This window comes from Phalacrocorax aristotelis, chromosome 13, assembly GCF_949628215.1.
Source record: "Phalacrocorax aristotelis chromosome 13, bGulAri2.1, whole genome shotgun sequence".
Taxonomy (NCBI): Eukaryota; Metazoa; Chordata; class Aves; order Suliformes; family Phalacrocoracidae; genus Phalacrocorax; species Phalacrocorax aristotelis.
The window spans coordinates 3,915,241-3,931,745 of record NC_134288.1 but is presented as its reverse complement, the minus strand read 5'-3'; the positions used below and the strand labels follow the sequence as shown (position 1 = coordinate 3,931,745).

General features: G+C 49.3%; 1 protein-coding gene across 2 annotated transcripts in view; it reads left to right on the top strand.

The window, feature by feature from the left end:
* TOX2 (TOX high mobility group box family member 2) overlaps positions 1–16,505 on the top strand; it is a 153,085-nt gene that overhangs the window by 83,743 nt on the left and 52,837 nt on the right. For both annotated transcript variants that reach the window (XM_075108724.1, XM_075108723.1), the window contains exon 3: positions 7,129–7,374. In XM_075108724.1, coding sequence (XP_074964825.1) covers positions 7,129–7,374 — 246 coding nt within the window. The remainder of the gene's footprint in view (positions 1–7,128; positions 7,375–16,505) is intronic.

The window sequence follows — 16,505 nt, the reverse complement described above, 5'->3', positions numbered from 1 at the left end:
AGACCCAGAGCTGCTGACGCGGAAAATCAGCGCTACTTCACTGCTTGGCAAAGGGCTTTAGGAATCACAGGTGTGAGCAAAGCCCTCCGGCATCCCCCCTGGAGAAGTGGTGCCAAAGGGGTCTGCACCCCTGCCCCCCAGGTCACCCTGCAGCGAGCACTGGGCTGTTTCTATTGCTGGCCCCATAGCATTTCTCTGTAGTTTGCAACGTCTGAGTTAATTCCATCTTCTCCTACCACCTGAACTATCGTTTCTGTCCCTGTGGATTCAGTGCAGAGCCACCTCTGTGGCTCACGTGCTGGAGAAACATATCGAAATCCCCTTCTTGCAAATATGATTGTGCCTGTGCTGAGTAACGTGTGTGCTGGGAGAGCAGTTTGGAGGCTTTCAAGGAAATGCAGGGTATCTTACCTTCATTAAGCTTTGGTTTTCACTCACTTATTGTGTTTGGACTCTTCTCTGCTTTAAATGGCCCAAGATCTTCTCTCAACCTGGCGTGCTCTGCAGCTTGTGTGAACACTAGCACACGGTGAATCCTTTTGTATGTAGGTAAGAGAAGTAGGAGAAGTCTCTGTATGAAATAGCAACGTGCTTATCTGGCTTCTGACCTGATCCGATGCATCATCCAGCTTTGGTGCAGCTGAGATTCCCCCTAAACCACCTGGTTGCTTCTGCATCCCCTTTCCCAAGCTGTGCTGGTAGAGCTCGTAGGAGAGGAGTGCTCTCCCTGGGGACACAGCCCTTGGGCCCCCGGGTCCTGCTGCCATCCCCATGTCCAGCTAGACCTGGGTGGGAGGGGGGGGCCACCGCTGCTCGTGGGACAGCGTGGGCAGCCCATGATCTCCATGTCCTCCCTGCTCTTCATGCACACCAGGAGCTTGAGGTGTAGCCCTTGCTCATACCTTTCAACCTCACAAATAGCAATGTTTTCCTCACTTTGCAGACCTGCCAGGCTGGTTTTAGTCTGCTTAGACCCATCTAATCTCTGAAGTGTCTAGAGGGTCACATTCCTACAGCAGTAAGCTCTTGTGTTAGCTGCAGGAATAACCTAGTTAGTAGATGAGGGATGGTACAGAGTCATAGAATCACAGAATCATAGAATATCTCGAGTTGGAAGGGACCCATAAGGATCGTCAAGTCCGTGGGGTTTTGTGTCATCTGGATGATTAGGGTGGGATGGATCACAGCGGCCTACGTATTTCTTTGTACCTTACCAAGAATAAATGTTCTCTCTTAGGCTCATATTTACTGTTGAATGTTATTTGACAGAGCAAATATTTACCTGCAATAATAGTGCAAATCTCTATCCTTCTCCCTGTGAATAATATTTCTGTGAATCAATGCTTGGCTGCAACACCTGGATCTGTGTGGATAATCACACGGAACGTGACTCAGTGGAGAATTGGGGTCACTGGACATTTGCTGTGCTGCTGAGGAGAAGTTTCCCAGGTCCTTGATCAAGTCATGTCCTCTATGATTAATACCAACGCTCAGTGAAGAGATGGTGCTGGCCGGCTGCGGAGTGTTTCATAAAGGAGGACAGCACTTTCCTCCCCTCCCAAGAGGGGAAAGGCAGGAGAAAGCTAAAGGCTTGATTTGTAGACGTGCTCAATACTTGTAGCTCCCTCTCGAGTCATCTGCACCGCGAGTTCTCAGTGTCCTTTAAAACACAGCTGTGGTTATGGCTTTGGCTGAATCACAGCTGGTCCCTCAAGAGCTGCCCTGCGTTAAGGCATCAGGACATCCCTTAGTCTCAGAGCAGCTGGACGTGTGGAGCTGCCCGGCCACTGCACAGGGGTGGGTGGATGGATCTAAAACAGCCCCTCTTCACTGTGTTTGCAGGGAATGCTACCCTGGGCTCAGGTCCATGGTTAGGCAGGGTGGTTTTGTTAGTGGGTGACTGGCAGGAGCCACCAGGACTTGGCTTTAGTTGCAATTCAAGAGGAGATCCGGTGTAGGAGTGAAAGACAGAGCAGCAGCAATGCTGAGTGTGGTTTTGAGTCCAGTGGCAGAAGATGTGCAGGGTCGCAATGCCCATTGCAGAGGTGAGGGACACCCAGGGCGTGTTGATAACCCACAGATGTGCTCCGTGTTTGCAGCAGAGACAAGCTGCTTGCCATCGACAGACCAGTCCCCAAAGCCACCTCCTTTCTGAGAGCCTTCTCCTGCGCTGGGCTCTGCGTGCTGCAAGGCAGAGTAATATTTGGGCTCAGTATACATGAGCTAGAAGAAGTGGAAATCTGGTCCAATCCTTTGACTAGATCAAAGTGGGAGCTGGGAACAGGCATCTCCATTCCCATCCCATCAGTCTCAGGTGTGCTGATGATCGGATGCAACACATCTCAGGGGTGTTGTAAAACAGCTGAGTGATGTGGCCTGGCTTTCTCAAAGCAGATAGGAAGGCATCGGGGCTGAAGCTCTCACTACCTGCCCTGCTGCCTCCTCCCAGGGCAGCCACCCAAGCTGCCACACATCCAGCCCGGGTGGCTGCAAGGCAGCTCCGGCTCTGGCACCCCTTGCCTGACCTTCCCCCAGCGCTGCCTGGTGCAGCCGGCTGATAAGAGCAGAAGAAAGGTGGGATTGTTTCTCTCCTGCCCTGGAGCAGCAGCAAAAGCGTGTTCCTTTGTTGTGGGCGTTTGCACTGCATTACAGCAACGGTAGATACTTGCCATGAAAATGCTCAGCGCTATTTCCAGCTTGCTCATCAGCTGGATGCGGATAGTCCCGAGTGAGAGCTCCTCACTTCTCTCCTTGACCCACAGTAATTTTCAGATGCAGCTTAAGGGCATGTTGAGAAGATGTCCACAGCTTGATAAGCTTGTAATTCAGGTGCTTCTCCAGCCATATAAAAGAAGATCTAGTTTTACTGTTGAAATTCAGGCTTCCCATACCTGGGACAAAGGAGACAGGCAGTGGGACCAGCTCCTTGCCCTGTAAAGCTCTTGTTCTCCACCCACTCTCAGTTCCATGTCCCTTTAACTGCAACTCTTGCTTCTTCTTCCCCCACCGACATGCACCACAGAACCACCTGGGTCCCAGTCAGCACAGCTTTGCTCAGGATGTGCACAGTGCTGTTGCTTGAGCATGCATGCAAGAAGCAGGGACTCGTGTCCTCCTTCTTCATCCCCAAATAGCGCTGCTCCCCCTGGGTGGCCAGGGCCATCCTGCAGGACTCTGCTTTGTCACCCTCTGTTCTCGCTCCCTCGTTCTGCCCCCAGGGACTTGCTCCTGCCAGCTCCTTTACCCTTTTCCAGCCCTACCGCTTCCCTGTCCTCCCTCCCACTAGCCTCCTGTGGGTCACCTGCAGATCCTGGGGGTTTGGGTGTCTCCTGTCCATCTCTGTCTCCCTCTCTGGAAAAGCATCAGGGAGTACGGGAAGTCTGGGAGATCGTGGCACATTGTCCCCGTGGTGGGGAGCAGCGTTGGCAGGAGGCCACGCTGGGGTGTCTCCAAGGCCCACTGGTGCTCTGGGAGCACAGGTTGTGCCTGCTGGTGCCACTGCAGCTCTGGTAACGGGACCTTGCTGTGCAAGTCACCCCTGCTCTTGCCAGGGGTTCGGCAATACTGACTTTCCTCTCAAATTAATGCAAACAGCATGTCCGCAGCCCTGTGCTTGTGAGCTAGGAGGGAGCAGCCGGTAAGGTGGTTGCCTGTTTTGACTCCTCTTGGTCCTGGACGTAGCCTGGGTGTCACCTTGCTGGGAATCAGAGCCTTTCTCCCCGTTACAGACCCTTCCAGACTTCCCCATGCCAAAGTCTGGGCAAGACATGATAAAAGGTTGTTGGAGAAGGTGCGTGGCATGAGCGCTGCCAGATGGATGCATCTCTTCATGTCGCCACACCATCTCCCCTCCACCTCTCTGTCCTCTGCTCCTGAATCTGCAGGTGGATGGAGATGGTCCAGGGGCCCCCGTTCAAACTTGGATTTCAAGAAGGAAAATTCGTTTTTAAATATGACTTCACTGCTGTTGGAGGTTGGTCGTACCTGCTGCAATGGCATCCTGTGGCATCCCTGCGCAAGCGTAGCGCCAGGGCCGTGCTCAGGGCAGTTTGGTCCGTGCCCGGTGCCTGTCCCTGCAGCACAGCCCCTATAGCAGGGGCACAGAGATGCACAGCGGTCTGAGGGCAAGGAGGGAGTCAGAGAAGAGGCACTGTCCCCTCTCTGAGAGTGCTTGGCTCGATCCTCTTGCTCCGTCCTGCTGCAGGCAGAAGCAGGGGTTCTCCAAGCAGCACCCGTCTGCCCTGCAGTGCAAGCCGAGAGAGGGTCTGCAAGAAAAGGCTTCTTGTTTCAGCTGATGTCGGTGTTTTAATTTGAAGAGGAATAATGTGTAATCACAACAACTATCATCTGTTTAGCAGTGGAAAATCCTAGATCTTCCATGGTTTTCTGTGTACCATAATGGGCAGGCTTTTAGCAGACTGAGCTTCTCCGCACTCGTATTTGGAGTCCTGGTGGGATGAATGGGTTCAGACCAGCTCACTAATCTAATTTGTAATGTATCCGTATAACGTATAATTGGCTGTTTAATTTAATTCAAATTAACATAAGAATAGAAAATATAATTTGCAGCGTAGCCCACACGGTGGTAGAAAGGGTGTTGGATGTTACTGGTTTGAGATGACGGCTTTTGTGCACGCGGCATGAGACCACCCTTCGTGGGGACAGAGACGTCACCTCCAACGTGTCAATAGGCACAGTGTGTGACAGAAAATCACCCCCCTTTCCCACCCTTCCGAGTGTCTATCTGTCTCATCTCCCCTCCTTATCTTTCTAGCGGTCTATTTAAAACATATATAGAATAAACTCGGCCTGCTTTGGAAAATTGTTCTTAGCGATAGGGTGTAAAAGCTGGCAGGCGCCGAGTCTGATTATGTTGATTGGATATTGTCTAATCTGATTTTGATTGTGTACAGCTTTGATTGTAATTTTGATATGTCTGCACAATACTGTAGCTATTCGGAAAGCTTTGTGATTTAAACAGGTCTTTTGTTCCCCCCCGCCCCCCCTCCCCGCCACTGAACAGAGCAGAGGCAGAAATGTGCAGGGGGTGAGCAGGGCAACGGGGCTTTTGCGCTCCTTACAAAACCACCTCAAAGCCCTTCAGTGAGCTGCTCTGCAGCGACACAAGGAGCTTGTAGTTTTGAAGAGAGCTTTAGGAAACTTTGAGTGGGTTTTACATAATTTAGTTAAGTACAGCAAAGCCACTTGCTTATATACCTGATACCAAAATAAACCAGTTGGAGGAACAGGTTGGCTGTGCAATGATTTATTTAAATCCCTTTCCATAAAGCATGGAGCGAAATCCTCTTAAATAACTGGGAAAGAATTGGTGTACCTCGAAGTGCGTAGCCTAAACAGAAACCTAACCGCTAGACATATTAAATGGGATCTATCTGTCTGCTGTTGTGTACAACCGCTCAGCCCCCTGCCTTCCCCGTATAATACTGCTGCTAGGCAGAAGCTGGCTGGAGAAAGAGCTGGGCTTGAATTTCCCCCGAACAATAACTGTTGGTACAGAGCTATCTCAGTCGGGGCTCCGTCTTGTATTTCTCGCATACTCATATTTCCCCACAGTCAGCGGGAATCTCAGGAGAACGTGGAGGTTCGGGTGGGACGTGCAGTACCTGCTCTTTTCTGTCTCTTTTTGCAGCAGGACGCGGGGAGGCGAGAGGTGAGGGTCTCCAGCGTGGCGGAGGATGAGCCGCTTCCAGCCCTGGCTGAGGGGTGAGGCGGGGGTGACCCCCGGCTCTGACACCCCGCGGGGACGCGTCTCCCCCAGGCAGTGCCGGAGCGCTCCCGCTGGGAGCCCTTCCACCCATCCACAGACACCTCCTTGCTCCCCGCCGCCTCTCCCGCTGACTTCTGTATTCTGATTAAATACGGGGTTTATTTTATTTTATTAGGAGTTTTCCCCCTGCAGTTTGGGGTGATGAAGAGCATGAATCCGAGCGTGAGCTCTGGGGCAATGGATTAATAAAGCCTACAGTGCTTAACTGGCTTTGCACATATCTGGCGTTTTGCTCTTAAATCAAGTATTAAGTCAAAATCCAACCATGAAACTAGGTGATCTGAGAAATTTAGCTTAAAATCCATGTGTATAATACTATGGCGAATCAGAATTTCATATGCTGTAATAATATGTGAAACAGTAGATGTTTAGAATAAGCCACCTCTGCCAGAGACTCATCGTATTCTGCTGTGATAATTAATAATTTTGGATAGATTCACACTTACATTATGACGCGAATATGGTTTTGTCTGAAGTGAAAATGATTGCACAGGTGCTATAACATATTCTTTCTCCATATAAATTGGAATGCTTAGAAGTAAACAAGCCACCAGAAAACACGGGAAACGCAAGGAGTACCAACATCTCCGCGTGTTCGTGGTCACCTCGAGGGAGCGTTGATAGGGAGGTGAGGGAGTGCTTGTCCAAATACAATTTGGATGAGGATATAAGGAAGGACAAATCTCTGTGTGTGGTGGAGTCATACAGGCTTTCTTTAAAGGATTTAAAAAACATGTGATGGCTGTGTTTGCAAATCTCTCTCCCTGGTTGTAGCTCTTGTGCTGGAGTTTGTGAGGAATCAACGGGAATTTTGTTCCCAAGTACTAGTTAATTCTACAGAGCTAATTCTCATAAACACTCTTGAAAATACAAACTGTAGCTACTGTAAGTGCTGAGCTGGGTAATCAGAGAGGGACTTTGCCTTAAAAATGCAGCAGCTGATTGGGAAATGGCCACGCTCTTCCATGGCTGTGGGCTCTGCAAGCATCGCTTGCCTGGCTGTGATCCGGGTGTGGAGGTTTCTGCTGAGGTTTTGGCAAGCTACAGATGTGCTAGAGAGATGCCGCGTGGGAGAGGGGAGTAGTGCAGATGCCCCAGGAAGGTCCGAGGTGTGCAAGGACCCTTGGTGTCCCTGATGGATGGTGCGGCGCTGCCACACTCACTACCCAGCTCCTACATAGTTACGACCTGCTGGTGTCCAGGGCTGGAGATGTCTTTTTTAGTTAAACAAACCCATTTCCACTGGAATGTGCTTTTGCATTTCTTACACAAATAATCGTTTTTCTTTGCTGAAGCAACTAGGCGGTGACACATTGCAAAATGTCTTTTTCATGTTTTAGACGTATAACGGTCAGAATGAGAATAACGAAGACTATGAGATCCCTCCCATAACGCCTCCTAATCTCCCCGACCCTTCCCTCCTGCACTTGGTGGACCACGAAACTGGCTATCACTCCCTGTGCCACAGCCTCCCTCCGAACAGCCTGATACCAGCATACCCCTACCAGAACATGGACCTGCCGGCCATCATGGTCTCCAACATGTTGAGTCAGGACGGGCATCTTCTCTCCAGCCAGCTACCCACGGTCAGTGACTTTCCCCTCTTACTACCTCTTGTTAGAGCCGCTCTGGGTGTCGTGTTAAGAGTTCAACTGAACACGGATGTTAACGATGAGATGTTGCACTGGGGGTGGGGAAGAACGGCCATGCAGCCCTGCCTTGCTGCACTGCTGCCCACCAAGGTCGGGGTGCGGTGGCAGATGCTGCAGTCACCTGCATGGCCATTGTCATGGTGGCAATTTCACGTTTCCAGTTTGGTGTCTTCCTGAGCCTTATTAACTGCTCAAGAGCAGGGGGGAAGGTTGTTTTCCTCTGGGTACGTAATATCCTCACTAAACCGAGCAAAGTGTGTGTGCTCCCACCCCATGGGAAGGGGACCAGCCAAAGCCCCTAGTTCATAGCCCCTACGCCCTACATCCTTTCCCCTGCTGGGAAAAGCCCCCAGCCTGCCACCCCTGTGTCCTGCTGCCTGGGTGGCCCCAGTGGCATCAGCAGGAGGGGCACGGATGCTCCACGACGGGAAAGCTGTCATATTGATTTCAAGGGGATCAAGATCCCTCTTGCACTTGCAAACTCAAGTTGCCTCTTGGCTCAAGGCGTGGCAAGGGGATACCTTGTGCGGTTTCAAATGACTCTTCTGTAGGGATAAATAAGGCAGGGGTAATGAAGTAAAGTGCAGCTCTGGGAGGAAACTTCAGGGCTAATTAGACCTTACGACGCTTCTGTATCAGCAGCACTGAGGAAAGGTTGTGACTTGATTTTGACAGTGGTATTGAATTAATACTGTTGCTGTTTAATAATATTTTCCTCTTTAGCAGATTTAGCCCTATGGTTAGTTTTCTACATTGTTTCTCTCTAAGATCATTGATTTTCATGGATGCTGTTGGAAGACATCAATATCAAACAGAGTTAATTTTGCTTAAATAGCATGCCTGCGAGTCTGCCACAGCACTAGCTGGAGAACATTTGGTGTTGATTGCTTGAATAGATAACAGTCTGAAAGGTACTGATATTTAAATATTTAAATGGGATATTATCTCTTAGTCTAGGAAAATCCCAAGGCTTGATGTGTCTCCAAGTTTCATTGTTGGTGTGTTTAAGAAAAATATCATGTTCTGCCCATCAATATTGAACACAGGCATATTTCTATGAAATTAAATATTACTTAGGCCTCTCTGTTAGCTTGTAGGTTCTTAGGTGATTAAAACATTCATTTCTGAGACAAAAAGAGTCCGTTTCAGATGAAATATTTTTCGCTGGTTTAATTTAAAGCACAGCCCCTTTGCCTGACCCCTATTTTCATAACACGATAATTTTATCCTGTGTTGATTGTCTCATTTTTGAGAGGTGATATTGCACTTATAAATCACTTTCTAAAATACCTAAAGAAACAAGAATGGTGGGATTTATTAAGCAGCTTCTGTACGTCTGAAATAATTTATTTTGGAGTAGTCCTTGGGAAATGTTCTCTTTCTTACTTTATGGTACTGTTTTACAAATGCAGCACCGTGACAATAAATCAGGACTGAGCCAGAGAAGATAAGAAAGGGGCTTAGTGGGCTGTAAACGTAGAATAGAGAGATTAAGATTTGTTTGCCCCTTACCACAAAAATAAAAAGTCCAGTGAACCCAGAATTTTCCAGCCAATAGTGAATTGAAACTGTTTAGTTTTGAGTGGAAACCCTTGGAGCTGCCATACATCTTCAGAGGTCCCAGCAGCAAAGGAAGTAGATCAGGGAGTGAAGTATGTTGCAATTTCAGGTCAAAATTAAATCCTGCTGTACCCTGTTGTCAAAGCCTTTTTTCCGTGCCATCAGACTTCTCCCACTGGAAGGCAACGCCTTCTAGTCCCTGGGGTTTTTTTGGATGCCCTAATCGAGTCTTCCCCTTCTCCCGCACCAGGCCACGACGGCAGCATTCATCCCGTAGCACACATATAACTCCTGTTAGCATTAATGGAAGCAGCACGTGCACGTGAGAACACAGTAAAATCCCAGAGGCAGAGCAGGTTTTTAAACCCTTGGTTAATACCTCCCGCCCACATGCCCGGCAAGCCGTGGCCTGCTCGGCGGTGGTCCCGTGAAGTCGTGCTTCAGGCATCGCTGCGTGACGGCGCGGGGCACGCGACGTGCTACAACCCTGCCCCAAAATCAACCACCCTCGGGTGGGTGTTTGCAGCAGAAAACTTCCAGATCAAGAAAAGGGCTTGTTTGCTAACACTTCCAAAAAGAGGGCATTTATTGCCGTATGGGTCGTGGTGGGAAGCCAGTCTGGGAGCGAGCCTTGCCTGAGTGCTGCAGAGGAGGCATGCAGAGGGTTTGTCTGTCCCACGGCCGACGTTGCTCATGCAAATGCTGGAGCCCTGAGCCTCTCTCCTTGCTGCTGCTCTTTGCCGTAGTTCGTACGGGTTTTTGCATACGCAGCTATTTCCTGCCTTGGCTGCCATGTCTTTTGGTTTGAATACAGTCACAAATGACAAACAGTTCAAGGTAAAATGTTTAGACATTGGTTAGACTTTTCCTCTATAAAAGTATCTTCAGCCTTGGGATTTTTTAAAGGCATCCTCATGAAAAAATTTTGAGCTGCTTAAAATATGTAAGCTACAACCCACTGAGAGCTATGGGATCAGTATTTTCCTCTACAGCTGAGACTGAGTAAGGAAAATACTGGAGCAGGTTGCTGTTGCCGTCTGTGTGTCTCTTGTCCTGGGAAGTCCCAGCTTTATCCTTAGACTGAATTAAGCCTCCCAGTGCCTCCGCAAGGGAGGAGGCTGCTGCTCCCATTACGCAGATGAATACCAAGTCGGAGCAGGTTTAAATCAGCGCAGAAATTCCCATGGCAGGCTGAGAGCTGGAGAGCGAAGGTGGATTTGCTGTGTGCCGGACCCTGCTCCTGGCTCCAGCCCGTCCCTGGGGTGTCAGGAGCTGGAGCCCTTCGTTCAAGCAAAGGAGCTGGACCCTGATAGGGGAAAACCAAAGCCACTGTCAGCTCTACATTTCCTTATCCCTTCAGCATTGTCACCCAGAGCACCCCCCATGCCCCTGACCCCTCTGCATGCTTCGCTCTGCCCCATGGACCGAGCCTACATTTACATAACGCGGCTCTTCACTGCTGGTGGCTCGATCACTTTATTTCCTTGCTATTATTTTTTTTCCCATCAGTTTTTAGGAGTCAAGGGAATTTTCAAACACTGAAGGTGGGATGCAGGAAGCTGGAGAGAAGCAGGGATGGGTGGACGAGAGTAAGCAAAGAGATGGCAGAAGATGTGACGTTAGGAAGACCGATGGAGTGGGGTGCAGGGATGCTGGGGAGGAGGCAGGGCTGGCTCGTCTGGGGAAGGCATGTTATTTTCTATGTTGGTGGGAAGAAAACCAGAAAATTCTTAATAGATTGGATTTTTTTTTTTACAGTGGATATTTTTTTCTACTGTCCTTTCTATTGCTATGGGAAAAGAGGAAGGAAACAGGAGGAATGACAGGAGGGAAAGAAAATAAGAGAGAGGTGATTTTCACTAAGAAATGGGAATATTTAGGAAAAAATAATCAAAGATGCAAAAAGATGTTTTCCTTGGAAAGAGAATGACTTTGCCCACTGTGAACATCCCAGCAGCATTATGGTGTGGGCAAGAGGCTGCTGAGCCCTCCGGGGGTCCGCAGAGAGACCTGCTGGGCTGGGGCCACACCGGGGCTGGGGCCTGGGGGCCACGAGGACACGGGGGAAGCAGAAGAGGGGGCAGAGAAATGCTGTGAATCGTCAACGATCGCTGGCAAGATGGGGTGCCCGCTGGGTTAAGGAGCTGCTGTGAATAAATGAGATTTCAGAAGGGGTTTGGCAGAACACATCTGACAGAATCAAAGGGTGATCAAGGTCAGAGCCCAAGAATCTCCGATGCAGCGCAAACATATTTCCATAAATATTAGATAGCAGCTGAGCAGGCTGGGGGTCTCTCTGCTTATCAGGTGGGGCAGTGCCCGGTACCTGGGTGCTGCGCCGCGCTGGGGGGAGCCGGGAACCCCTGGTCAGGGGCACAGCGCTGCCCGGAGCCCCCCCCCCCGCCACTCGGAAACCCTGAAACTTTGTGCTCCTCCGAGCCTGGCTGACGGACATTGCCGCGCTGGGACGTGTGAAAAGTCAGCCTGTTTTCCCACGGCACGTGTTGCGGGGCTACAGCCGCCCTGCTCCTTTCCTGCTCTGCCGCGTCCAGGTGAAATTAAGGCAGAGCCGTGTATTTTTGCACGGGGGAAGCATCGCTTTGGACATGTGGCAGCTGTTACGAGCAAACATTGGCTTTGTGGCAGGTATGTAGAGTTTGGTTGGAGAGGCTGACATTTATCCCCGTGTCTGTGTCTGCCTGGTGCTTCTCACAGTGAGAGAGCTTTGTGACTCTTTTAAAGGCACTAGCATTTCCTTGAGCCCAGTGGGATAACTTTTATCTGCTTGCAGCAAGCTGGAGCATCAGCTTGAGTGAAAAGAAGGCTGCAGCCACAGCTTGGAAGTTCTTTGTTTCAGTTTGTTGGGTGAAAACAGATTTTTGAAAAACATTAAAAATCACCAGTAATGAAAAGCACATTGGTGGTGTAAAACTCTCAATTTTCCAGTTACCTGTGGAACCTGTTTATGTAGAGGAGAAAGAGTAAATGGTAAATGGGGGCTGAATTGTTGTACCAAGGATGAGTGCAGCCCAGAAATTCCTGAAGAGTTGGTTGGTTAACTTTGCAACGTGAATAGCTGTTTCCCAACGCTACGGGGCTTTGCTGAAGGAAGACAGTAAAACAGCGCAGCGGTAGCCCACCTGCCTGTCTCCCATGTGGGAAATGTAAAGGAAAATAGCCCTTTCCCAGAGCTGGGGTGTGCAAGCCCAGGCTGTGGGGATGGCATAGGGCTCCAAGAACCATCCTCTCCCACCAGAAGACCTCGGGTGAGGTTTTGCTGCAAGCAGGTCACAGGACCAGCCCCCTGGCCCTCTCTCTTGGCTCCGCAGGTCTCTCCCCAGCACCCATCCTTCCCAAGACCGCTGCTCCCCGTCAAACACAGCAGCGTTTCTTATGTGCAGCCTAGGCCAGAGGCAGTGGGAATCACAGCAGTTTTCTCTGGATGGCCCAGGGTGCAGCCCTAGGCAGGCGGTCAGGGGTCTCGGTGGGCAGCAACACGGCTGGACATGGCTGTACAGGGCCCACGAGTGTTAAAAGTTTTCCAATAGAGGATATAAGAAAGGAAATAATGAGGTGTTGGTACAAAAGCCAAGTAAGAATGCCAGTCTTTAATCTAAGTCATTGGAAATACATGATTCCAGTAGGGACTACAGCTTATGTGTTGTGGGTAAATACTTCCAATACATAAATATTTCAATAATTTTAAATCACTGGCTGTTAAAACAAGTTGTTTAAAGTAACCTATCTCCCAGTGCAACGTACATGCAGCAGTACCCTTTAGAGCGTGTTCACGCTCGTGGGAAGCAACTTAATAAATAAACAAACAAGCAGGAGCGGCCGTCGGGCAGTGCTCAGCCAGCTCCGTCAAACCGCAGGCTGGCAGCACGTCACCAGTAGCAAAAACTTAGCAGAGTCCCCCATGTTTCAGTCCTGGATAAGTTTGCACCAGTAATTTTGTGTTGTGTGCTTTAGATTTTGACTAATTTGTCTTTCTACTTATTAATGGTTGAGTATTTAAAAACTAAACTCCCGGACATGAGCCCTTGGTGGAAAATAGTAATAATACAACCATACGTGAAGGGTTCTTTGTATTAAACAGAGCCCTGTTTGCAATTCCCTGCTAGTGTTTTTCTCAGAGGCAATAAATGAAAGAAATATGTCTTTTTAAATTTTATAAAACTCAGAAAAATGGTTTTAAACAGCTTTTCTTCACCTCCTATAATTATTTATTTTCAAACAGTCCTTCAGGGTAATGTTCCGTTTTCTTATTTCACACTCCTTTTTCTCATAAATGAACCATCACTTCAATAAATCATTATGAAAACAGAGACTAACACAAACCCTGAAAGGTTGAAAGATTTATGTAACACATTTATGTTTTCCATTTTCTCATTCTGGTACTCCACTGCTAAAGCTAAGCTAATAAAAGCTGCTATTAATATTTCTTGTTGCCTAGCAACCGCAGAGAGGGAGTAATAGCTTTAGCTAGAAAAATAGATGACCGATAAGGAAAAATTCAATTCTTTTATTATCTCAAGGGAAAATGGGCTTTTACTGGAACATTATGATGTACGAGTGTAAAGTTGAATACAAAGGATATTTTTTCAGTTGTTTTTCTATTTTTAATGAACGTTATTTTACCTTCGCAAACTCATTTAAGGCATTTGCCCCACCTACTTTCAAGCTTAATTTAGCAACACCCACACATGCTTCTGGCTTTAAGTATCTGTTGGCATTTTCATTTGAAAGCCCCCTTCCCTCCACACCTCCCCTGAGCTTTACCGCTTGGTCATAAAATTTCCCTCCAGGTCGGAACCTGGGAGACAAGATTCCCAATCAAAGAGAAAATTGTTCTTGTGTGTATTTAAAAACACGCTTTCTCAGAGGAAGGGGCGCGTTCTGATAGTTACTTTCTGAAGTTTTAGCTGCCGTGGCTGAGCTCTCTGTCTCCGGGAGAGCAGGAACGCTGCTGCTCCTGCCCGTGCTCTCAGAGCACCGGCTGCACGCTGGAGATGCAGGTGCAGAGCTGGTGCCTGCAGGCAGAAGTGTGACTCCCTGTGGGAATACGGGTCCTTTCCTTCTGTGGGAGAGCTCCTCCCTGAGCTTCCCAGTCATCCTGAACACCAGGATGCAGAGCAGCAGCCCCTCTGTTCACGCAGCTGATGCGGTTGCTTCTGAGTGGTCCCTGCCAAGCGCTGCTGGGAGAGAATCGGGGTGATGGAGTCACAGTTGGGTCCCAGCTCTGCGGTGCTCAGACAGCAGCAGAGCTTCCGAGGACTGGGCTGTGCATGAGAAGAGGGAACTGAGGGACCAAGCTCCTATCAGTGTGCTTGCGTGGTTGGTGCTTGGGTTCACCCACAGGCATCCCATTTCTGAGATACAGGAAAGTAAGGTGTCGTGCTACACTTTTCACACAAGTGAACCGTTGTGGTGGCTGAGAAGCAAAGCAGATGTGGGTTTTGCTTGGTAATGCAAGATTTACTCCCTGAACAAGGGAAAGGAAGAAGGCAAGGTGTCACCTTGGCTCTGGAAGAGGGTGACCTTCACATGCCAGGGTGGGCATCTTACATGGGAACCTGCCTTTTTTCCTGAAAACCTCTCAGAGCCACCTCCCCACAAGAGAACATCTCAGCAGCTGAGCTGGGCACAAGGAGAGGCTGCTGGGACTCCGGTGACCCCCAGCGAGGTGACACCCCAACCTTCACCCAGAGCAGCTTCTCCAGGGGCAGATGCCGTCCCAGCTCCCCTTTCACACTGGTCCATCCCCTAATGCTCTGGTCAGCCCCCAGCAGAGCAACGGCACGTAACAAATTAATTTACGTCGCAGTAAGCCAGGTTGCTTTTTCTGGTAGTTTAAAATCCTGTGAAGTCCCCTTACTTCAGGATGCCTCCTGCCTGCGCCTGGCCGGGGCTGTGCATGGAGGAGGGCCAGGGAGGAGCCGAGGAGATGAGGAGGTGGTGCTGCTGCTGCTCGTAGGGAGACGGCCAGCGGGTTTTCTAGAAGTGATTTTCCAGAAGGCAGGTAGGTGCCCAACCTGGGGAGGAGAACACTGCTCCTCTTCATGTCTTTGTGTACCTCTTCCCTGGTGCTTTTTAAAGTGGGTTTTCCCCTCTGCAGACAGTCTCCTCCTAACAGCTCTGAGAAAAGAGGCTTGACTGCAGCCTCCAAATTTTGTGGGAGGCTGAAGGGTCTGGCTGATGGTCAGCACCTCTCAGGCCCAGTTTCCCTTTGGCATATCTATATGGAGGTGGGCTCTGAGACCTGCAGTACGCACAAAGTACTTGGTGTTTCCTGGGAGGTAGCAAAGGTCTTGTGAGCTTTGCAGGCTTCTGCAGCCAGTGCCGGCTCCTTGCCTGGGGGGTCCTGCCTCAGTGTGACAAACTCCACCTGGCGCCTCTCAGAGGATGAGTCACATGGGATTACTGCAGCCTCTAGGAGGTCTCACCCTTAAGAGATTTTTCCATGATATCCACCTATAAATTACTTTTTCTCTATATTATTGCGTCACTATGATGATGATTGTTGTTATTATTACAGTTACATGCTGTTACAACTGTAACGTCATGTATATTATACATACCTGAGCCAGAGCCACAGGTGCTTGACACAGTGCAAAACCTACAGGGAGGAGATACCTTGAAGAACTTACTACCTACAGAAGCAAGACAGAAAAATAATATACAGGTGCAAAGCAATAGCCAGAGGTACACAGGAGATTTGAATCCTTTAAAACACAGTGCTCTTGCACCCACACTCCCTGTTCATCACACCCCTGATCTAGATTTCTTCTTCCCCATCCGTCCTTCTTCGTGCTGCTGCCACTGCTGTGCGCGCATGTCCACCCTTTCCTTTCTGTCCCATAACAAGGGGCTGTAGGAAAGCACTAAAACGTGCTCCTACCTACAACACCGCATCGTACCACGCTGGAAGGGTCTTGCACGGAAGGAGCCAACGTGTGTGTGTAAGTCTGCCTGCAGAAGTGTCTCTCTTGTCTGTGTCTCTTCTGGTTTCGTGGGGCAAACTGGGTCCTTATCTCCCCCTGCTCATCGCTTGGCCAGAAAGACAGCAGGCCCTATCCCACCGTGGTGTAACTTCTGCTTCCCATTAAGCGGCATCTCTGCGCCACGTGGTGATGCAGTTGTGCTGTGCCTTTTAACTATTCCATAGAAATTTGTCCTCCTAATCTTTCCTTTCCTCTCCTTGAGCTGGTCACTGGGTTTCTGATAAGCTGTTGGCTCCAGGATGGTCCCACTAGTTAAAGAGTCACCTTATCAGCCATAAAATAACCATGCCATAGTCACGGGGAGGGTGCACATCTTCTCCCCAGAACATATGTCAACTGAGTGTTTGCACTGTGCTGTACGTTGCCGGCCGTTAAGCGTTTGCGAAACGACTTGGTTTGCTTTTATAGCAATTTAAAATATTACCCGTTGCATTTAAGTTTGCATTTAAGCAAACTTCTTTGGAACAATAATCAGTGCTATAAATACGCCGTGTGTGTGAC